We start from the raw sequence: 23,317 nt of genomic DNA on the forward strand, positions 1-23,317 counted from the left end.
TGGGCTAATCATACGTTGTATTCACAGGTTGGGTTTGTAGGGGAATAGGCTCCCAGGTTTAGGGTACTCTGTGTTTCTTCAGTATGGAAAAACTATACCTTATGAGCCCCTCACCAGTGATTTTACCTTTAATAGGCAGTCAGTTGACAAAAGTAGCTCTACATGGATATTTATTGAAATGGTATTGCAGGAATAGTATCTACAAAATATCCCTCCCCATTTCCTCCCTAGCCCTCCAAAGTATACCCAAGGGTATACTCTCTCATAACTACACGCAGCTTCTGTCATAAGAGTAGGCAAAAAGTAGAGCATGTTAATACAAAAGCATATACATAAGGAATGCATATGCCTTAGGCAGCTCATGTCTCTGCCACTGCAGGGCCCAAGTGTCACTTCCCCTTATAGCAGAGTCCTGATGCTGTCCTTAGTGGGTGCCATGTTGCTACTTGTAGGTCACTCAGCTGGAATCGCAACTCACAAAGTTCTTATGGTCTTCCACCTTGACTTGTTGGACTTACTCCCTGATAGATGTGGTATCTCCTAGTGGGAAAGTTGCTTTGTTGTAAAACACCATGACTGATGACTAGGGGGGAGTGAGGAGAGATATTCACTTACCCTCAAAGGCTAGGGATAATTTCCTCTGAAGAGTTGTTTCTTTTCTCTGCTGCCAGAGGTCATACTCCTCAAAGCTGTATATTGCCTCCACTTTCCTACAGAATTGTCCAATTTTTTTAAAAGGCCATCAGGGTCATGACTGACACTAACTATTAAACAACTATCTGCCCTCTAATTCCATCCATTTTTGACCTTAAAAGTTTTGCATGTTTTATAAAGGAGTAGCTGTCTAGACATGCCTTTGCATTTTGTTTAAAATCTGAACACATTGTTGTCTCTACCACCTACCCATTTTACCCCCTGTGATTCCATCAACTAGGCTGGGAGGATATAATTGATTAGGAATAGTCTGATTAACTTTATACCCAAGTCACAACAATAAAAAATGAAATTGATTATATTTTAACAAGCAGGAAATGACTCATTATTGATGTGAGAGTCATTGCTGAAGTCAGCTGTTGATGTATAGTCAGATTATTGATTTTTCAGAATAAAGATAAAAATGGAGAAAAGCCTAGAATAATAAGCATGAAAAAGGTATTGTGTATAATTAAATTAACTTCAGCCTTGATTAATTATATAACTGTTGAAATGAAACATGGAAAATAATTGAAGGAACGGACATTGACACAGCTTATTGTCATCTCCCAAAGAAGTTTAGTCAATGTGAATCAATTGCCACAATGAGGATATGTTTGTGTATGATAGTTTCTGATAGTTCTATTTTCTCTCTGTTATGAATTTACCTTTTCACTTTGGTAGTTAGATTTTCTCTTCTTTTTCCTGTTCAGGCTAACTATTGGTTAATTGATTTTGTTAGTGTTTTAGAAAATAAAACCTCTTCCTGGTTTTGTTATAATTTGTTATCATTTCTACAACCTTTTTATTCTTAAGTCTCTTTATTTCTTCCACAATTTTCAAGATTTATGTTTTGGATTAAAGTATTAATTAATTTTTTCATTTTCTCATCTTCTGAAAATTTCATGTTCAGTTTGTTGATTTTTTTCTATTTCATTAATATAAGTTTTAGTTATGAATCTTCCTCTGAAGATGGCTTTAGCTGTGTGCAATAATAGCCATGTTATTACTAATTATATACTATGTAGAATATATTACATATTATAGAATTATGTCATGTATAGGTATATATTAATTACATATAATTATTTAAGTTTTTCCTCCATAACAGCACTGGGAAGGAGGTAGCATTATTATCCTCATTTTGCAGATGACGAAATTGGGGAAGAAAGAGGTTAAGTGATTTGCCCGGGTCACACAGCCAGTAGGCATCTGGGGCAGGATTTAAACTCATACCTTCTGACTCCACGGCCAGAGTTCTATCCACTTGCCAATTGTTGTTTTCCCATTATTATCATTTTCTTTAATATGATTATTCATTGTTCCTATGACTTCTTTGACCTCATTATTTGAGGGTACCATTACTTAGTTTAAATTTAAGTCTTTGTTTTTCACACATCATTCATTATAATTTTATTGCATTATTATCTCTAAAAGATGTGCTTATTACTTTTGCCATTTAAAATTTTTCTCCATCAATAACAAATATTTATTAATTATCTACTCCATGTCAGGCAATGTGATGGACACTGAAGATAGAAAGACAGAAATGAAACATTCTCTGTCCTTAAGGGACTTATATCTTAATGAAGACAACATGGACATATGAGAGTATTTACAATAGATATATACTAAATAAATATGAGATGATTTCAGGAGGAAGAAATTAGAATGTTGAAAATTTCAGGATAGGCCTCATGGAACATTTATGATTTCCTTATACCCTAGTATGTGATCGACTTTTGTAATGGCATTGTTGGAATGCTTAGAAATACACACAATTTTGAACCTACTACACAGAAATTATCACAGGTCAGTCAAATATATATATGATATATATATATATATATGCATATATATGTATATATATATTTCTAACAGTTTCTTTAACTCTGTGTTTTCTTTCTTATCTGCTAGATTTATTCAGCTCTTAGAGAGGAATATTACAATCTCCTACTATTACTGTGTTACTACCAATAAATGCCTTTTATGCAAATCACTTAACTTTGCTTTTGAGAAATTAAAACCTATGCCATTTGGTGCATATATATTTATTGTTATTATTGTTGTAGTCATTGTTGTTTTTTGAAACTGGGTCACCCTATCTTACTCCTCCAGACAGGAAATGCACTGGTCACTCATGGGCCTAATGCCAATACTGATGGGCACTGAAGCTTTAACCCATTCCATTTTTCTGACTTTGTCCCTCCTTAGACATCCTGTCAGTGCTCTACTCTGGGAGACTCATATTATATTCTGGATTCACTGCAGATATCCAATAAACTTTAGCCCTTTTATTCACTCATTTTTCAGTCACGTCTGACTCCTCATGACCTAATTTGGGATTTTCTTGGCAAAGATACTGGAGTGGTTTGCCATTTCCTTCTCCAGCTCATCTTACAGTTGAGGAAATAGAGGTAAATGGAGTTAAGTGACTTGCTCAGGGTCACATAGCTACTAAATATCTGAGTCCAGGTTTAAACTGAGGAAGAAGAGTCTTTTTGACTCCAGGCCCAGTGCTTTATCCACTGTGCCACCTAGCCTCCCTACTGAGACTCAGAACAGAACCCAAATTTTCCACAAGCCTCAACATCCCAATAGCAGGGATTATAGGCATGGGTTACCATACCTGGCTGGTGAATATATGTTAAGTAATTTTTAAAATTTTTCTTGGAGCAGGTAGGTGGTGGAGTGGATAGCACACTGGCCCTGGAGTCAGGAGGACCCGAGTTCAAATCAAGCCTCCGATGCTTGCTGTGTGACATGGGGCAAATCACTCAACCCCAATTGCCTCCGAATTAAATAAAATGAGAATTGTCTAATGCCTTTAAGCACAGTGCAGTGCCTTGTTTTTGTGCTTGACATGAGCTATTTATATTATTGCAGTATCTCAATAAATGGATGAAATTCCTGATTTTTCCTTCACCCTGAACATAAGATTTTGTTTCACTTCCTTGTTTTCACTCTGTGTGCATCTATATTTGAAACTTTTTTTTAATTTCCCCTTTCACTGTGAACTCAACCATCATTGATAAGCACAAACATTTCCGTTGTGAAGAACCAGAAAGAGGATCTGTAAAAGGAGGGGGTTAGACCAACAGCCCCCCACTTCCATTTCAGTTCTGAATCTCTGATCCATAACTATATGGCTGTGAAACTCTCAACTATTAGATAGGATTTGTTTTACCATTCATGTTAAATTTAGCCCAGCAATGATAAAATTACTCTGTCTTTGTCTACCTTTGAACTTTTTGCTTTTATCTGTGTATATTAATGCCTTATTGCTGCTCTTTTCTTTCTTCCTTTTCCCCAATCTCTACCCATGACTTGCCCTCCTCTCTTCTTCCCCCTCCCCTGTCCCACTCAGTAGAAGTCTTCTCTTGTGTCAAGTAAGCACAGGCAAGCCAAACCATTCTCCACGTTAATCATGCTTAAACACAGATGGCCATCACATGGCCAGAAGTGGACAGCAGATCTCCACATTCATCTTCTGAAATCATGGTTGCTCAATGCATCAATCACTTCTGTAGTCTTTCAAAGCTGTTTTCCTTTACATTATTGTGGTCATCATGGAAATAGTTCTCCACTCTTGCATTTTTTTTTCTCTTGTGGACCTATTCCTCTTCTTCCCACATTGCAATTACTTTATAAAGAATCTAGTATGGTTGATAGATATGAGAAGTTTTCTTCCTCTCCCTTTGTTTTCAGTTAAAGCTTTTTTAAAAAAATTAGGTGTTCCAGACTTCAGGCAAATATATTCATACAAGTCCTTGTTAAGTGAATTCCATCCCTGTAATATTTGTATTTCAAAATAGTCCAGGGCAGCTAGGTGGCACAGTGTGTAGAGCACCAGCCCTGGAGTCAGGAGGACCTGAGTTCAAATTTGGCCTCAGACACATACCACTAACTAGTTATGTGACTCTGGGCAAGTCACTTAACCCCAGTTGCCTCATCAAAATAAAATAAAATAAAATTGTCCAAAGACCAAGATCTTTTGTTCATATACCATCTTTTTAGTCAATTGTTTATATTCTATCTCTTCCTTTCTCATATGAATCTTTTGCCTTCCATGAATAGCAATGATAAAGAAACCGCCTGTGCTACCAATGTCTTCTATTTCAAGTTGACTCGCCTTTATGAAATACCTACTTTGTCCCAGGCATTGTGCTTAGCATTGGGGATACACAGAAGGGCAAAAAATAGTCCCTGTTGTCAGGGAGCTCCCAGTCTAATGGAGAATATAACACATGAACAACTATGCTTAAGCAAGATATATACAGGACAAAATGGAGACTGCCATGAAGGGATGGTGCTAATGGTAGGGAGGACCAGGAAAATCTCTATGTATAAGGTAGGATTTTCACTGGGACTTGAAGGAAGCCAGGACAGTCAGGAGGAGGAGATGAGGAAGGAGAGACATCTAGGCACAGGGAGATCCAGAGAACATGCTCTTAGCAGAGAGATGGTGTGTCTTGTTTGAGGAACAATAAAGAGGTCAGTTCCAGCTTCATGGTCTGTGTCAGTGCTTTCTAGGTTCATGTCAGCAGGATGATTTATGCCTGTATGAATCATCAGAAGTGTGTAGTGGTTGCCCAATTATGCATATGGGCGTAGAAGGTTCAACTATGAGCAGAGTTATTTACTTAGATCAGAGACCCTGGGGAATGATAAGCACCTGTGAATAACCTTGTTTGTTAAGAGCCAGTACAACCTCAGTCACTCTCCTTCATCACAACATTCTTATGGGGCTTGCTTCCTGTAGAGACATTCCAATTGTCTTCCAACTGAATTATGTCCCATGTCCCACCTCCTGGCCTGTGGTTCTCATGATTTCCTACCAGATGGCAGCTCATGCCTTCTTGTGCTGATAAACTGGCTGCCATCTGCTACTGGTGTTTCAGGTCAGTCACAAAGTGTGTGTGTGTGTGTGTGTGTGTGTGTGTGTGTGTGTGTGTGTGTGTGTGTGTGAGATGTCTGTATGTGTGTCAGTGTGTGAGCACATATGTGAGTATTCATGGATCCACGTGTGTAGAGACTGGGAAAATGAAGAATGCTTCTAGCCTTCCTTTGTCTGGGCCGCTGTCCGTCCCAAGATCCTGTTACATGATTATTATTAAATTAATTCCAATACAGTACATAAACCTTGGTCCTTCAGAAGCTGCAACTAAGGCTTCTCTTCCCTAACTCAGAATTTCCTAGCTCAGAGATTGCCTGCTGGGGTTGCCCAGGAAGTCAATATATCACTTTCCTAGGTGTGAGGAGTTTTCACCAAAACTCAGATTATAAACCCCTTTTTTTTAAAGCATTATGCAAGGGTTTCAACTTAGAGTATGAGGTAAAGAGGTATGGGCACTATTTTATTATCCTATTGAAACATTCCCCAAATAGTGTGATTCAGTGGCACAGTGGATTGGGTGCTGCACTTGGACTCAGGAAGCTTCAAGTTCAAAGCTAGAATTAGATATTAGCTGTGCGACCCTGAGCAAGTCACTTAACCCTGTTTGCCTTAATCCGCTGGAGAAGGAAACGGGAAACCACTCCAATATCTTTGCCAAGAAAACCCTGTGGATGTAATGTGTTTCACAGGGTCATGAAGAGTTGAACATGACTGCATGACTAAACAAAAACATGAGCAATCACAAAGATCAATGATATTAGGAAATATTCACAAGTAACTGACCTGGGGCACCCTGGAATGGACACGTGAGCTGATAGCATTAAATGCATGACTTCACTGCCCCTCAGGAGTACCTCTGCAACACTCAAGATGAGATGTAGCCAGCCACATTCTGAGACTGCTAGGGCGCATGTGAGTTGGGAGAATAAGTGCAAGGAACAGCTAAATGGGAATCTTTGTCTTTGATGATGCTGGCCTACTGCTTTCTGCCCTTGTGTCTTAAGCGTAGTCACCAGACAGTATTACTGCAGCATTAGCCTTTAAAACAGGGACACACTTAATAGCACCTTGATGACATATTCTACTGGACAGAGGAAAGCAGCTCCATCTAGAGGTGTCCAGGACTGCAGAATGGGGGCACTCTGTGAACCCTCAGAAAAGGCCTCAACGATGGTGAGAACATTGTCTTTCTGATCACACCAGGGACTTCTCTCTCTTTTATCATACTGAACACTCATAATCAAAAGTTTGAGGCAAAAATTATTTTTACCAAAGAATTCATGGTACTATACCAGTCTGCTCTCCCTTGCACCCCCCCAGGGTCTTCTGACAATTACTGGTAGTTAATTGTTTTTTTTTTCCCTACCTATTCACATTAAGACCAAATTTCATTTCTCTTCTCACATTGGTGAGGATGGAGATAAATTCTGACTGGTGAGAGATGTCAATGATGAGAAGGTAAGGAGCCATTGTATATACAGGGTGTGTGTATATATATATATTCTAAGGTATATATACCTTCTCATTTAGGTATTATAAGGGGTACAGGATTTGGGGTGCTGGAAGCCTGAATTATAGGAGTGGCTGGGTAAGTATTGAAGATGGGGGATATATAAGAGCTGTTGTGAAGGTTCAATGACAAGATCTGGCAACTGATTGTATATACGTGGGGCAAGTACAAATGAAGAGATGCGGGTAACACCTAGATGAGTGGGAGGATGGTGGTGCCTTTGACAGTAACAGGAAAATTCATAACAAGTGTAGATTTGGAGATAAAGTTAATGAGTTCTGCTATTGGTAATGTGGATGTTCCTTCTAGCAACATGGATTGTAAGCCAGCCATCTTGTCCATCTACTTACTCTTGGCCAGGTACTCCTCCGAGTTTGCCACAGCAGCCTCACATGCTCAATTTCTCCTGATAATGAGTTCATGAGTGGAGCACACAAGCTACCCAATGGTATTCTTAGTTTTCATCGTGTGAGCAGCCTAATTTCTTTTTTGATCATTTCCTTAGTGTAGCACCTGGTGCTTAATAAATGTTTACCGGTGGACGACTCCTTGATGAAATTTTTACCTCTTTGTAGATTTTCATGGTTCCTTATTTAATACCCATTGCAGCCTGTTCATACCCACCATGGGAATGAACTCAATATCTCATGAGTGATACTCATTTTCATCCTCCAGGGAGTGTCCTATCCCACGACCTCTAGCCACAGAACATTAGTAGCAGAATGGAATGAAAAAGATTCCCTTTGTTTCTATGAGAAGTTTATGATTATCAGTAGGGCTTTTCACATTCTCAAAGGTAGTTCATCCCTGCCATAGGCTTTTCTTCTTTCTGTTTTTTTTTTCAATCAACCCTGTGATAGCGAAACTGTGGTCCCACCTGAAATGTGACTTAGGAGAGTTTCCTATTCCTAACTAATAGCCTCACCGAGGCTGCTCTCAACACTTACCTAGATGATTCTGAAAAAAAAATCTGATGTCTTATAGGTAAGAGAGCTGATGAGAAATGTTTTGTTTTTGTTTTTCCAGATCAAAGGAGAGACTGAAGGATGATAGAAGGTAGAATCTGTGGCAAGGGTGGGTGGGGTGACTGGTGTGCCTTGGAGAGGAGAGGAACCATGGGGTGCAGGTGCACACCAGTGCCAGCAGCCAGAGTACGGCTGCCTCTAACTGAACAGAATCGTGAGCTGTTTGGAGTTTCTTTTACTGATGTTCTTCAGGAGTGAACTGTTAGGACGGAGTTCGTTACTTTGCCTCCACTGGGACTTAGTGATAATCCATTGTTTCCCTCCCTTGACTCATTCTATTGGGTGAATGAATATCACTTAACCCTAAATAATGTCTTTTTGCTGTTTGTACTTTTATAACAGGCTGATAGGTGCACAGCAGACTGAGCACTGGCCTTGGAGTCAGCAAGACCTCAATTCAAATTCTGCCTCCTACACTCGCTGTTTGACCCTGTGCAAGTCACTTAACCATGTCTCAGTTTTCTCATCTGCAAAATGCACATAATAACAGCACCTAATCTCAGGGTTATTATGAGTGTTAAATGAGATGCCACATGTAAAGCTCTGGCAAATTTTAAATCACTATTTAAAAATTTATTATGGTTATTATCATTTTCTGTCTGGGTAAAGATAAGTTGATTTGCATCTTATTCTGAGGATGTATTTGCTAGAAATGACTGTACCACACTGTGGGGTGAACCAAAGGGGAATTCCCATACAAAGCCCTATACTTAACAGTGAGCCGCCTGCCCCTCCACATTCATCAACACTGAGAAAGGCTTCATCAGGTTAGAGGGCCCTGAAGAGAACACTCTGGCTGATGTGTGGGACTTTTTTCCTGGACATATTTTCTCCCTTAAGCAGGAACAGCAGATGCAGTGACACAGTAGATAGAGCACCAGTCTTGGAGTCTGGAAGATCTGAGTTCAAATCTGGCCTCAGACACTTACTAGCTGGGTGACCATAAGTCACTCAACCCTGTTTGTCTCAGTTTCTTCATCTGTAAAAAGAACTGGAGAAGGAAATGGTGCAAAGTCCAAGTATCTTTGCCAAGAAAATTCCAAGTGGGGTCACAAAGTCAGACATGACTGAAACAACAAAACAACAGCTTCAGAGTAAGAAGACTCCAACTATAAAAGCAGCTCTGTTCCAAGGTGGAGAAGAGGACAGAGTGCTGGACTTGGGCTTGGGAGTCAGGGAGACCCTGCCTCAGGCACTTACTGGCTGTGTAACCTTGGGTGAGTCACTAAATGCTGTGTACTTCAGTTTCCTCTTCTATAAAAGTAGTTGGAGAAGGAAATGGCAAAGCACTCCAGTATCTTTGTCAAGAAAATAGCAAATGGGGTCAGGAAGGGCTGGACACAATGGAAAACAACTGAACAACAACAAAAGTCATTGTGTCTAATTTTTTCCAGGTTCTATTTGCTTCATTTTAGATCAATTCATATAAGTCTTCCGAGATTTCTCTGTATTTGTCATGCTCATTGTTAATTACAGCACAATAATACCGCAACATATTCTGAATACATGGGCATCTATGGTATGTCTATTTCTTTGCAGTTACAATGATGGTACAAAGTTGCCATATGCAAACTTTCCTTGTGTCTTTGACCTCTTTGGAGTATATATGCCTGGCAGTGGGGATCTCTGTGTCAAAGACCATGGAGATTTTCATCACTTCATCTGCATAATTACGAATTGCTTCCTAGAATGTTTGGACCAATTCATAGCTCCAAAAACAATGCATTAGTACACTTTGTTTTCTCACAATGTAGAAGGATGATTCTTGATTCTTGGCTTTGGTGCCAGGTTTTCTAAAGAGCATATGAAGACTTGCACACTTGATGTGAAACAAGATTTCCTTAAATGCTTCAAGAATTATGATCTAATTGATAACGGTTCTTTTTCCAGTGGCATAGAGTATAATCCTACAATGCCTTATCAGATAGGCTTTTATAATTTGGTTGGCCAAAAAATTTATCCCTTTTACCCAACTTTGTGATGAACCTCTCTGGACATAGTTCATAGATTCACAATTTTTTAGATAGTTAAAATAACTCCATAGCAAACTGTGATACTACTTATAAAAATGAGAAGAATTAACCCAGATCGGTTTCTTCAGCACACAAAGTGTCTGCTTACTCTGATCTCATAATGGAAAAGTCCTGTGATCATTGTCTGATAAAGGCATGCCCCAGATAATATAAAGAGAACTCCAAAGGATCTGTTAAAACCTTCATTCTAACTAGCATTGCCAGAGTCATTCTCTCTTTTTCTAGGCCAATTGGTGTCCTCTGATGAAGAACCCAGGCAACATAAAGCATGTACTGGCTCAGAAGGCTTTCACAGGGACCTAGAAACAATGAAGGATCACAAGCATAGATGCAAGGGGGAAACCATCCAGTAATATCCTAGGACACCAGTCCCTCCACAGGTACACTAGTCTGCTATAAACAGGACTCCCTAGGCTCACTCCTCCGTTTATAGAATCATCGACTTTCAGATTTAGAAGGAGCCTCAATTACCACCTAGACCAATCCAGACTTAAAGAAGAATCCCAAATATAACACACTGACAAATGGTCATCACCCCTCACTCCTAGAGACTCAGAAGTGAATGGGTAGAACTGGTGTGAAGGATAGAATGTAGTGGGGAGAGACTTGAGGCAGAAAGTTCGGTGAGTAGGCTACTGCAGTGATCTAGGTGAGAGGTGATAAGGGACTTTTTAAGGGTTGTGGGTATATGGAGGATTCATAGGAGATGTAGAGAAGGTAGAAATGGCCAGTATCAACAACACATTGGAGATGAAGAGTGAATGCCAGGGAGGAGTCAAGGATGACCCTGAGGCTGCCAGCTTGGGGAACTTGGAGGATAGAAGTGCCTTCAGGAGTAATAATGAGAGTGGGAACAGGGGAGGGTTCTGGGAGAAAGATAATTAGGTCTGCTTTGGACTCTGGACAGTAAGTACGTGGATTTTTGACTGAATGTCCATGAGCCATCTGCAATGACCCCACAGATTTTACACTGTATATGCTCACTCAATCAACAAGAATTTAATAAGTCCGTGCTATGTGACAAGTGATGTGCTATATGTTGGTGATGCAGACTCAGCGTCAGGGATGAGCCAGGGTGAAACACCCCACAGTCACAGTGGAGGAAGCCAGACATCCACATGGTGAGTCTACAAACACTAGGAGTTGCCAGCTAAGATTCTGGAAAAGAACCCAGGGTCTGCAGGCCACATGGAGAGGAAATATAACTAATCAGAATTGAAAAGCAGTGTGAAACACTGTCAAGAATGTCAACAAAGGCAGGGTGACTTCTCTGTCAATTCCTTAGACTGTCACTAGTGGGGTCACCCTGGGAAAGTTATTTAATCCCTCTCAGTCTCAGTTTCCTTATCTGAAAAACAAGAATAATAATTGTGCCTACCTCACAGCTTATGAGGATCGATGTGATAATAAAACATAAGAAGTCCCTTGCCAACCTTAAAGGGCAATATTCATTATTGTCATAGTTAATGTGACACTTTCAGACTGTTAGCCCCATTGAAATCTGCCCCATCAATTCAGGGACTCCCTGAGGACAGGGATTCTACCTTCCCATTCTACCAGGGGCTCCCTGAGGGCAGTGTGAGGAAAGGGGGAATGGGATCTCTTCCCTATATCTCTGCTCCAGAATGAAGGCTCCCTGGTGATCCTTTCAGATCTAAGCATTTCTAGGTTCAGTGAAAATTAGGAAGACAGCTGAGTGGTCATTGTTGAACCAGCCCATCTCTGGGCCTCTGAGACAGTACTTGGTGATGACTGTGCTCTGAGCGCACTGACTTCATTATGAACTCGGTTTCACTTCCTCTCTCATATGTGCTAGGCAGGAAAAGTTTTTGCCTCATGACAGGCATAACTGGTGATGATGAGAGGAGGGCAGGGCCTTAGCAGAACCAATCCATGCCTGGGTGGGGATAGAAGTAGGGGGCCATGATATGTACATAGGAGGCCTCAGTTCCCATTTAGGCAGTGTCTGGGACACAGAATATAGGGCCTAAATCTTCATGGAGTATCAGAGGAGGTCGAGATGGCTCTCTTCAGCCTGGCTTCTTATTCTTGGGGCATTTACTTTGAGAGACACCCAGGCAGGTAAGTCTAGGGGCAAAGAAGTTATGCAAATAGGGGAAAGACCATGGAGATTTGTGTCTGGTGGCGGAAACTCAGTCACTGTGCTCAGGGGGCTTCAGGTCACCCAGGTGGTCAGTCAACAAGCTTTTATTGAACAATTTGTATGGTGCAGCTAACTAGTGTTCTAAGTGGTAGGGATACCAAAAAATAAATCAAATAAAACCTGGTCCCTGCCTCCAAGAAGCTCACACTCTACTGGGGGAGACAGCAAGTAAATGAAAAGATGCCTATAAGATACATACAGATAGATGAAAGGAAGCTTTGGAGAGGAAAGCTCTGGTAATTGTGGGCACCAGCAAAGGCTTCCTGAAGGTGACATTTTATCTGAGACTTGTAGGAGTCCAGGGAGGCCAGGAAGTGGAGGTACGAATGGAGAACATTCCAGCACAGGGAACAGTCAAGACAAAGGCGGGGGGGTGGGTGGAAAAGGGCAAGTGTGGGGAATGGCCAGTAAGCTGCTATTGGGAAGTCGGATTAGTGGAGGGGAGTAAAATGTAATACTCTCAATTAGAATGACTGGAAGTATTCATTCTCTGAAAGATTTTAAATACTGAGCAAAGAACTTTATCATGGAGATAAAAGAGGGATGTTGGAGTTTATTAATGAGGAGAGTGAGATAGCATGAGTAGTGCTTTAGAAAAATCATGTTGGTAGCTGAGGCAAGGATGGATGGAAGAGAGGAGGCTTGAGGTAGGGAGATCAGTGAGGAGGCTGTTGTAGGTGAGAGATAACAGGGCCCAAGCAAGAGTCAGGGCTGTGTGAGTGAAGAGGATGGCATGTATAGGACAACAATGAGGTTCCTGAAAGGTCATATGGTCTTACCTTGTCATTTTACAAATTTGGAAACTGATGCCCAAAGGAGTTGTGTGACTTTGCCAAAGTCACACAATTATTATTAGAAATGGGATCCAAACCTTGTTCTTCTGATTCCAAAGTCAATTCTCTTTCTATCATTCCACATAAATTCCCTACTCTGTGACAGAAACGTGCAGATGATTGGAAATAAATCATTATTGTAGGTTTAAGTAAATACAAATCAAATTCTCATTGCGGTAAGGCAATTAGCACCTATAGGAATTAGGGAAAACATCGTAGGAGGTGGACCTGGAGCTGTAGTTTAGAGAAACTTGGGGATTCTCAAAGCTGGAAATGATGAGAGATCCCATTCCAGGCTGGGCAGACAGTCTCAGCAAAGACCTGCAGGATGGAATGTTGGGTGTGATGATGGTAAGTGGGACAGCCTGGCTGGATTGCTGAATGCATGAATGGGAGGACTATGAGATAAGCCTCCAAAGGTAAGCTGGATGCAGGCTGTGAATGGTGCTGAGTGTCATTAGCTGGAAGAATTCCTATTTTATTCTAGAAGCCTTAGGTGTCCACTAGAACTCTTTAGAGAAAAGAAGTGATGTCCTTAGGAATAGAAAATGGGAAGATTGGGGAGGACTGATTGGAGAGGGGAGAGGTCTGAAGAAGGAAACCAATGAGGAGGAAATTGCAACAGCCTGGGTGAAAGGTGATGAGGGTGAACTAGGGTGGGGGTGTGTAAATGGAGAGAAAGAAATGGATGTGACAGAAGTTGTGGAGATGGAATCAATAGCACTTGGCCACTGGTGGTATATTAGAGGAAGAGGGGGAAAGGGAAGATTGGAGGATGAGTCTGAAATTACAAACCTGAGTCACTGGAATACTAGTGGTGTTCTTGACAGAAATAGAAAATTAGGAAAACAAGTGGGTTTAGAAAGAAAGATGATGAATTCTGGTTTTGACATGTTGTGTTTCAGCTACCTCTAGACAATCTAATTTGGAATATTCTAAAGATAGGCTTTTTTTTTTTTGTCAAATAAGCATTTACTAATCCCCTCCATTGTGCCAGGCACTAGGGTAACTGCTTTACAAATGTTTCACTTGATCACTTGATCATCACAAGAATCCTGAGAGGTAAGTGTCATTACTATGCCTGTTTTCTGTATAACAAAACTGAAGAGCTTAAGTGTTTTGCCCAGGGTTACCCAGCATACCTGGGTGCTTGCTCGATTTAAACTCTGCTGTTCCTGACTACAATCACAGCACTTTATCCGCTGCATTCTATATGCTGCACCACCTAGCTGGTGATGCTTGGAGAGAGAGAGACAGTCAGAGAGACAGACAGAGAGAGAGAGAGTTGGAGTCATTTGCATAGCTGCCCTTACTGATGGGAAGGGCAGAGGAAGGGCAAAGGAATGAATTAGAGAAAACACTGGTCCTCTGGGAACCTGAATCACCACGTTCTCTTCTTCTCTTCCCTCCAATAATTCAGTACACCACAAGCATGTGGCTCAGTTCACTGTAGTGGGCTCGGCCCACTCTCTCTTGGAACTAAGGGAAATCAGCTTCATGGATGATATTCAAGTGGCATCCTACAACAATATAGACCAGCAAATTACTATCAAGATACCCTGGCTCTCTATAGCATTGGGAGTCGATTCCCTCACCGAGATACAGAATTTATTCATGTTCCACGAGCAAGATATCAACTGGATCTTCCAATACTTTCCAAAGAATGACACTTACGACAACAGTAAGTCAGATCCACTCATCTCCCCTATCCCTCTTTTCATCATACCTTGTCTATTTCTTCTCCAAGTAAAATAGATCCATCCCCAGTAGATCTTACCACTGAAAGGGTCCCAGTCCATTGTCATTTGCTAACCTGGAGAATGAGCATTAAAGAATCTGTACCTAGGGGCAGCTAGGTGGTGCACTGGATAGAGCACAAGCCCTGAAGTCAGGAGGACCTGAGTTCAAATCTGGCCTAAGACCAAACGCTTAACACTTACTAGCTGTCACTTAACCCAAGTTGTCAAACTGGGCAATTCACTTCCCCCAATTGTAAAAAAAAAAAGTATTAAAAACAAAAAAGAATTCATCCCTGAACCCTAGGCTTCATCCACTTGGTTCACAATCCTGGGTCACCATCTACTTCTATATTCCTTCTAAGACACCACTGCCTTCAGCCCAAGAACTTTCACTACTTTCCAAACTTTCTTAATCATTAGAACTGTACTCTCCATGCCCTCATTCATGCCCACAGTTTAGGGATGGGCTGCAGCTGATTCTAGTTACTGATCTCTGTCTCTTCACCAGTCCCAGAAGAGGCCACCCCAATGTTCCTCCACAGGAAACTACACAGGGCAGCTCCTTGCAGACTGTGAAATAGACAATGACATCAAGGTGAAGAGCCTTGTCCATTTAATTTGGGAAGGAGAAGAATATTACAGGATAGATGAAGAAGTTGGGTACTGGGAGAATGTAAAGCCTGAATTCAAGAAATATGAGTTCATTCTAGAGAGTCCCTTCTGGACTGATCTAAGGAAACGCTACATGAATTATTATTGTGTTGACCTGCTGAGGAAAATCGCTGGGTTCTCAAGCTTAAGGGATAATGGTGAGTGTTTGCGTCTTCCCATCTCCTCCCAGGAGGTCCAGGTCACCCCTATTTTTCTGTGTAGTAACTGGAGCCCTAGAGAAACAGGCAGGATCCATAGTTTCTAACCATCACTCCAACTTATGATGGGGGGAATCAGAGAATGTGAGAAAGGTTGAGAGTATTTCTTTTTTCCTTCTTTCTTTGTTCTTCCTTTCTTTTCTTATTTCTTTTTCTTTTTCCCTTGCCATCCTTCCTTCTTTCTTTCCTAATTATCTTCCTTTCCTTCTTTCTTTTTGTCCATTTCCCCCTCTTTCTTTTCTTCTACTTTTTCTTATTTCTTTCCTTCTTTCACTTCTCTCTGTCATTTTTCTTCCCTCCTTCCTACTTTCCCTCCTTTCTTTTTTCTCTTTCCTTCCTTCTTTTTTTCTGTCTTTCCTTCCATCTTTCTTTATTTCTTTTGTTTAAGTTAATCTCCTCCTGCCTGCCTCATAAAGGCATGAGAAGGACCCTAGGAGCTCAAAGGCTATGAAAGCTAAAAATACTCTGTTGTGTCCTACCAAGTCAGAAAAACCTTATGTACAGCCTCAGGAATGATACGTTTTGTGCCTGCTGTCTAGTGACCATCTAGCCAAATGTCAAACATCATCACCAGGAGGTCAGACACCAGGTAATGTTTGATTTTTTTTGTTGGGGTTTGGGAGGGAAGTGAAAGAAACACATAAAGGAAAGTCTAGTAAGCATAGACTGTCTTCAATCTTCACTTTTAGAAGGACAGACACTGATGAACTCATGGACCATATGGAATATTGGCCTGTTGAAGAAGATTCTGTTCTTAATCCATTATAGCTGACCAAACTACTTGAAGAGGGTTTAGAAAGTTGCTGGTGATGTGGTCATCAACACCAACAGATGTTGACTCTATAACTAGTGTTTACATAATACTCTTCTAGGGGTCCAAGGAGATACAAATGGAGATAAGCTATCATGCTTCTCTCAAGGGTCTAAAGGGTCCAGTGGGTCCAACAGGATAAGAGATGCAGCATAAAGGAGATTGGGGACATCAGTAAAGGTAGACACAATGGAAGCACCAAACACTCACTGAGATTGTGACATGAGGCCTTCTTTCTTGATCTCTGCTCCCAGTGCCCCCTGAGGTGACCGTATCTCGCCGTGTCAACCGAGAAGGCAGCATCATTCTCTCCTGCACAGCCACAGGCTTCTACCCTCGCTCCATTCTACTGCATTGGGAAAAGGATGGGAAGCTTGGTGTATGGGGAAAGGAGACTTCCACTGGCACCCTGCCCAATGCAGATTCCACTTTCTACCTCCGAGTTACCTTAGAGCTCCCACCAGAAGACTCAGGGATGGGTTACACTTGTGTGGTAGAACATATTGAGCTGAAGACCCCTGCTGTGTATCCAGGTTAGTGCTTCATACAGGTATTCTCATCACATCCTCAATGAGACCAGTTCCCAGAGTGGAGTTCCATTCCCTTCCCTCTTCTTTCCTTTAATGTACCCACATTTATATTCTATCTTTTCTCCATATAGTCCCTGAAAAGCCCACAAGGGAGAAGCCTTGGGTCCTGACACTGGGCATTGTGTTGGCTGTCATTCTTCTGCTGAGCTGTGCTGGGGCCTTCATAGCAAGGAAGAAGAGGCAGTCAGGTATGCATGTAATGAGAGAGAGGTAACAGAAAGGTATTGGATGGGGAACTCCCAAGGAGACAGCAGATATTACTATTACAGCAACCTCAATAACTTGTAATAGGAATATATTTTGAGAAGGGAATCCCAGAATCTCAGGGTTGAAGTGGGACACAGAAGCTATATTGTCCAAACTACACCTAGTCAAAAGTCTCTTTGATAACTTACTGGGCAAGCCAACTTCTCCAAGCCACAGTATGCTCATTTGTAAAAGGAGGATAAAAAAACCACTTACCTCACAGTAGTATGATGCATATATACCTCCTTGGCTAAAGGTTATGAAGTGTCCATGACCTTCCCTTACAAAATATGGGGTCATATGTCCATTTCCAGACCAGCAGTTCTCATTCACCACTATTTTTCAGAGATCAGTCAGTGGCTTGGTAATAAGTCATCAAAGTCATCATTTGTTTCTTTGTTTGTTTTTAGTACCTTGAGATTTTAATCCATGTCAACTCATTTATGTTTATTAAGATACTCAGAAACTCTCTAATTACCATCTTACATGGGCTTCCATTCTTTGTTAACCATTTCTGTGCCTTATGTCCATATTCCAATACCACAACAGAAACATTTTCATATCATTTGAAGTTATAATTATGTTTTTTAATGGCCATTTGTTCTGGCCTAATAGAAATATGCAACACAAATTTTAATAATGTGACACTTTGCTGGATTCCTTATTCACATTGATTGGGACCTAGCTGTAGTTCTGCCTTCTCTTACCTCCATTCCATTCATTCTGAGAAGTAATCCCCTTCTTTCTTTGAGCTTTCTCTTGTGTCAAATGTAGCTTTAAAAAGTAGAAAACTTTTTGTGATTGTGCTGAGGATTCATCATCAGTTTCATCTCAGTGACACTAAAATCATCCTGGTTTGATGTTGGCCTTTGTTTGTATTCACTTTTACTTACCAGATTCTTCCATCTTTTATAAATACCCATGGAAAAACTAAATGGGGAAATGAGTACCCTGTGTCACCATATTTATCTTTTAAACAGCTTCCCTCCTTTTCTTCTTCATCATAATTTTGTTTTTTTTTCAAAGTGCATTCAATTTCCCTTGATTGAATTTTCCTAGTAGAATTATGGAACATGGGATGCTATCAATGGCTTCTGTGAAATCTTTGACATTCATTCGCTAAAAATCTATGATGCAATCAGAAATGTTCTCACTTTCATTTCTTTTTCTATCATGAATGCTAGGAAGGTGTTGTCACTGCCTCCCAAGATCTTCATCAATTTTATTTCAACAATCAGTTTCTTCTTATTTATTTGTTAGAATCAGGGAGGTAGAAGAGGTTCCTTTGACCTTTGAAAGAAGTTATCCATAGAGGAGTGGCAAGAGGTATCAGTAGAGGAATAATTGAAATCAAAGAGATCACAGCTCCTTCAAAGTATTGAAGTATATCATCATTATTCAATACGTGATTGCTCTTTTGATTAAAATGCCTGAGTCATTCTCGCTTAGAGAGCATCCATAGTCTCAAGGTCCTCAAGTCTTTTATCATGATAATGATAATTCAGCAAAGATGAGAAAGCTGTTGATGACATAAAAGTTTTTGTCAAAAAAAGATTTGTATTAAGCTGAAAATATGACTAAAATTGGCCCCAGGGAACAGATAATTAAAACTATTTCCCTCTTCTGTGTAGCAAGTTGGGGATTATGGATACAGAGAATATCAAATACATTGAAAAATCAAGAAAAAAAAGTAAGAAAGTAAAAAAGTTGTTAGTAAGGCAAGAATTTCTCGTCTGTTATGGTTTTAGCAGAAAGATCTCCAACACTTATCCTGTGAAAGGCCCCCATCAGTAGCATCTCATGACAATGTGCCACATTTATATTCTATTTCTCAAGCACATTATGCATTTCTTGTTTCTGACTCTATGGTCTATAGTATTCTCCTAGCATGATCCTCTGCATTTCTCCCAGCATTAGTCTTCAGATGCTCCCAAGCTCGCTTCTAATTGTGAATTTCACCACAAGACTACATCTTGTAGATTTTATTTTTTTCTTTGTAAATTAGATTTAGCTTCTAGTGCAGATATATAACACATCACTCCAAATCTCAGTGATATGACATTCATAAGATTTGGAATTCATATTTTAGCAAAGTTGCAGGATATAAAATAAACCCACAAAACCATCAGCATTTGTATATATTACCAACAAAGCCAAACAGCAAGAGATAGAGATTCTATTTAAAGTTACTGTAGACATTATAAAATATTTAGGAGTCTACCTGCCTAAACAAACTCAAGAATTATATGGACACAATTACAAAACACTTTTCACACAAATAAAGTCAAATCTAAATAATTGGAAAAATATCAGTTGCTCATGGGTAGGCCGAGATCATCAGTGTAGAGAGTACTCTTTTGATTTAAGGGATTGTTATTGTTATTTTTTCTTGTCTTTTTCAACGAAGATTATATAGAAATATTCTTGGGAACAATTAGCAAGAATATATTAGTCTTATATAATTAACACTCTGTGGACTACTACACAAGCAACTAAAATAACTACATTTTATAGTTGAATAAAGGGATTAGGATGTCAATTCATCTCCTGGAAGTTCACTGAGTGAATACTTTTGTGACTTCAACAGCAAACAACATGACAGAAATGACAGGCACCTCATCCTGGTCCCACACAATTTGCATCTCCTCTGCTATGTTTCTGTATTTTCATAGCTTCTCATTCCATATAGATTAGAGGCTATGATGTGGCATAAAGACACCTATTAAAATATTATTTAAATATTTTATGAATCAATGTTATTTCCAGGCAATTATGGACAATCATTTGATCTGTGTTCATGCTATGATTATTCTATCACCATTTATTGGTTGAGTTCTCAAGGATATTTTGAGGTCTGCATTTTCAGTATGTGGATTTATCATTGGTTTGTCCACAACAAATAGAGAGCTTCTGATGGTCTCACTCTTGGTGTTGTAATTTTCTTGTTATTCTCATCTTTTCTGTTGGGGCTCAGGTAGAAATGGTCTTGAGACAAGACACAATCCTGCTGCCTTCCATTATTATTGTTGTTGTTGTTCTCATTATTATCATACTTATTGTCATCATTACTATGAGAAATATGGGGGCAAAGGGCACTTTTAGGAAAGTGTTTAAGGGAGAGTTTATTGGGCATTTCCATAGTGACAGGGAAAGCATGTAGGTCAAATAGGTTTCTCAAACTGAAGAGCCCTGGTCAGATTTAGGAGCTTTCAGGAGTGTCCCTGCTTGGAGACATGACGTCAAATGAAATGACTCCTCAAGTTCTTCAACAGAGTGTGCATCCTATGAAAAGTTCTCTACTTGTTGGAAGAATGTGTGAACTCCAATGAGAATGCAAAGGATACTGGTAGAAGGTATGGGGTGGGATAGGAAAGAAGAAAATCAATGAAAATCAACTCTTTTGGGAAGCAACAAGAACATAAGTTTTTACCTAAGAGTGAGAAATTTGAGAACTATGGTCTCTTGTTCCACTTCTCCTATTAGCATGGTGGATGGCGAGGTTGGCATGGGACTCTGAGGAAAGATCAACTTAGACACCTTTGTTTACAAGTTCAATCAGATAGAAGGACCTTTTCCTTCTCCTCCTTCTCCTACTCCTCCACTACAGTAAAGGAATGGAATATATCAAGGACAAGACTCTAGGCAAGACAATCCTGTCTTCTTTGGGGTTCCCTGAACATTAGTCTTAATGCTGTCCCTGAATGATCTCTCTCTGCGAGAAAAAAAAAATTGTCCTTTCATGCAGGGGCCAAGGCAGAATTCTTTTGAAAGTAATAGGTTATAAATATCTAATTTTGAAACACTATTATGCATTTCATGTTAAATAGCAATTTAATTTCATTTTAAATAAATACATGCACTTACAACCATTTATACTTGATAACAAATTCATTGCATAATATACTCATAACAGTGCATTGGTTTATTGCTAATTCATTTCAATTCAACAAATATTTTAAAGGACCCTATGTAGCACTATTGACAGAGCATTAGGCCTGGAGTCAAGAATAATTGAGTTCAGATCCAGCCTCTCACACTTCTGCCTCAGTTTCTTTCACTGTGAAGTGCAGATAACAATGGAGATAATAATAGATAGATCATTGCCCTAGAGTGAGGAGGACCTGAGCTGAAATCCCATCTCAGACACTTGACACTTACTATCTGTGTGACTGTGGGCAAGTCACTTCACTCCAATTGCTTCACAAAAAACAAAGAAACAGGGTAGGAAGAATGGGAAGGGGGGCAGTGCTCAAGACAGCAGGGTGCTGAAGAATCAGCTCAAAACACAGAAATGGGAGCATGGCAGTGTCGTTACTACTGTATTCAATTTCATGGCTATTTTTGTAAAGAAATGATCCATACTTTCCAAATCTACCACCTGGGTTATTGTGAGGATCAAATGAAGTCATATTTGTAAAGCACTCTGAAAACTTTAAAGTATTTTATAAGTGCTAGCTATTATTATCATAATTTTTATTTGTTACATGTCTACTATGTACTAGGTGTCTAGAAAATAAATAAAAAAAAGGAAACTCCTTGCCCTCAAGAATCTTACTTTCCATTGGAGGGAGGGGGCAAGAAACAAAATATGCATGCAATATTAAATGAAAAATTCATACAATGTATTTGTCTTTTCATCTTTTTTTCATCTAGGTTTGCATGTTTTCCTTTTGTGAGGTTGTCCTCCTTCACTGATGTCCTCTGCTGATGCCTCATCATAGCACTGGTGAGCAAGGCTTCTGCAAGCTCTTCCTGTGGAGCACAAGCCCTGGAGGGTCCTACCTAGGTCAAGAAGCTCCATTTGTGGGAGCAGATGACTATTGTCCCAACACCAGTCTCTCTGAATTCATAAAGATTCAGGAAGAAGTGTCCACTGGAATAAGCAAATTTTTACCCGAGGCAATGGTGAAGATTAACTATTCATTCATAGAGAACTTATTGTTTGTGTCGGGGAAGTAAGCACCCACCCACCCAAGCAAATCTCAAGCCCTTCAATTATGGAAGAATAGTTGTAATCAGTGTCCTCTGCTGTGCTTTCTTTGAGTCCCCTTTTGCAAACTGTTCACCTAGGGTTTTTCAGTTGTGCTGGGGCATCGCACTCAAATATTCTTATATGTTCCTCATAAATTTTGTATGTTAGGATTTATCTTTAATATTTGATTCACATTTTCCAAATCTGACCTTGATAATTATTTGTCGTTTTGAAAAAGTTGGCAATTTTATGCAATAAACTCACCAGCCTTCCTCTGCTCTTATGTGTTGTCTTTGTTTAATAATTACAAAGGAATTGGATTTGTATAATTAAGATAAATATATTATTCTCTTTTCTTCTAACCTGCTCAAAATTCATTCTCATATTTTTAATTCAAGATCCAGATGGAATGTGTTGGAGCTTATGGTGCAAGGATCAAAATTTATGTTTCATCATGTTCTCCCAATAATATTAACAAACTCAGCAATCTTTCCCCTAGTTTTCACTTACCTACATTTTTATCAAACACTAATATTTTGTGTGTATTTGATTCTATTTCTGGAATTCCACATTAGAAGGGGCAGTGATGTCTACTGAATGTATGTGGGAATGGGAACTGAACTTGTTTGTGATTTCATTAATAGAAGTCATTTTTGTTACTAATCTATATCAGCACCTGCTTGGCAGTTTGGTCTTGAAAAGTTCACTTAGAGCAGTGAAAGTTCATTGACTTGTCCAAGAATAGTAAACAATATTTTCTAGAGGCTAGACTTGAACCAGGTCTTCTTAACTCTTAGGATAACTCCCTATCTATTTTGTCACACTCTTCCTGCACAAGTATATAGTGCTCCAGAGCTTCATTATTATATAGTGGTACCACTGGGATCTTGAAGGCTAAGGGTTAAAATATAAGTCCTTCCAAACTGTAGAGGCTC

At 39.8% G+C, this 23,317-nt stretch overlaps 1 protein-coding gene across 4 annotated transcripts; it reads left to right on the forward strand.

Moving 5' to 3' along the window:
* Positions 1-8,900: 8,900 nt before the first annotated feature.
* Positions 8,901-22,660, forward strand: LOC110218416 (class I histocompatibility antigen, F10 alpha chain-like). Of its 4 annotated transcripts, XM_078149263.1 has the most exons (7): positions 8,901-9,342; positions 10,384-10,538; positions 14,576-14,836; positions 15,437-15,703; positions 16,829-17,107; positions 17,236-17,352; positions 22,064-22,660. In XM_078149263.1, exons 3-7 carry the CDS (start codon positions 14,653-14,655, stop codon positions 22,084-22,086), a joined length of 870 nt encoding a protein of 289 aa, XP_078005389.1. In that variant the 5' UTR covers positions 8,901-9,342; positions 10,384-10,538; positions 14,576-14,652; the 3' UTR covers positions 22,087-22,660. The 4 variants fall into 4 exon arrangements, with proteins under 4 accessions (XP_078005389.1, XP_020856786.1, XP_020856787.1 ...); XM_021001128.2 differs by lacking the exons at positions 8,901-9,342; positions 10,384-10,538 and adding an exon at positions 12,010-12,240; XM_078149264.1 differs by lacking the exons at positions 8,901-9,342; positions 10,384-10,538 and adding an exon at positions 12,729-14,217.
* The last annotated feature ends 657 nt before the right edge of the window (positions 22,661-23,317 follow it).

Source organism: Phascolarctos cinereus, unplaced genomic scaffold (genome assembly GCF_003287225.1).
Source record: "Phascolarctos cinereus isolate Bilbo 61053 unplaced genomic scaffold, phaCin_HiC Scaffold_2;HRSCAF=192, whole genome shotgun sequence".
Lineage (NCBI taxonomy): Eukaryota > Metazoa > Chordata > Mammalia > Diprotodontia > Phascolarctidae > Phascolarctos > Phascolarctos cinereus.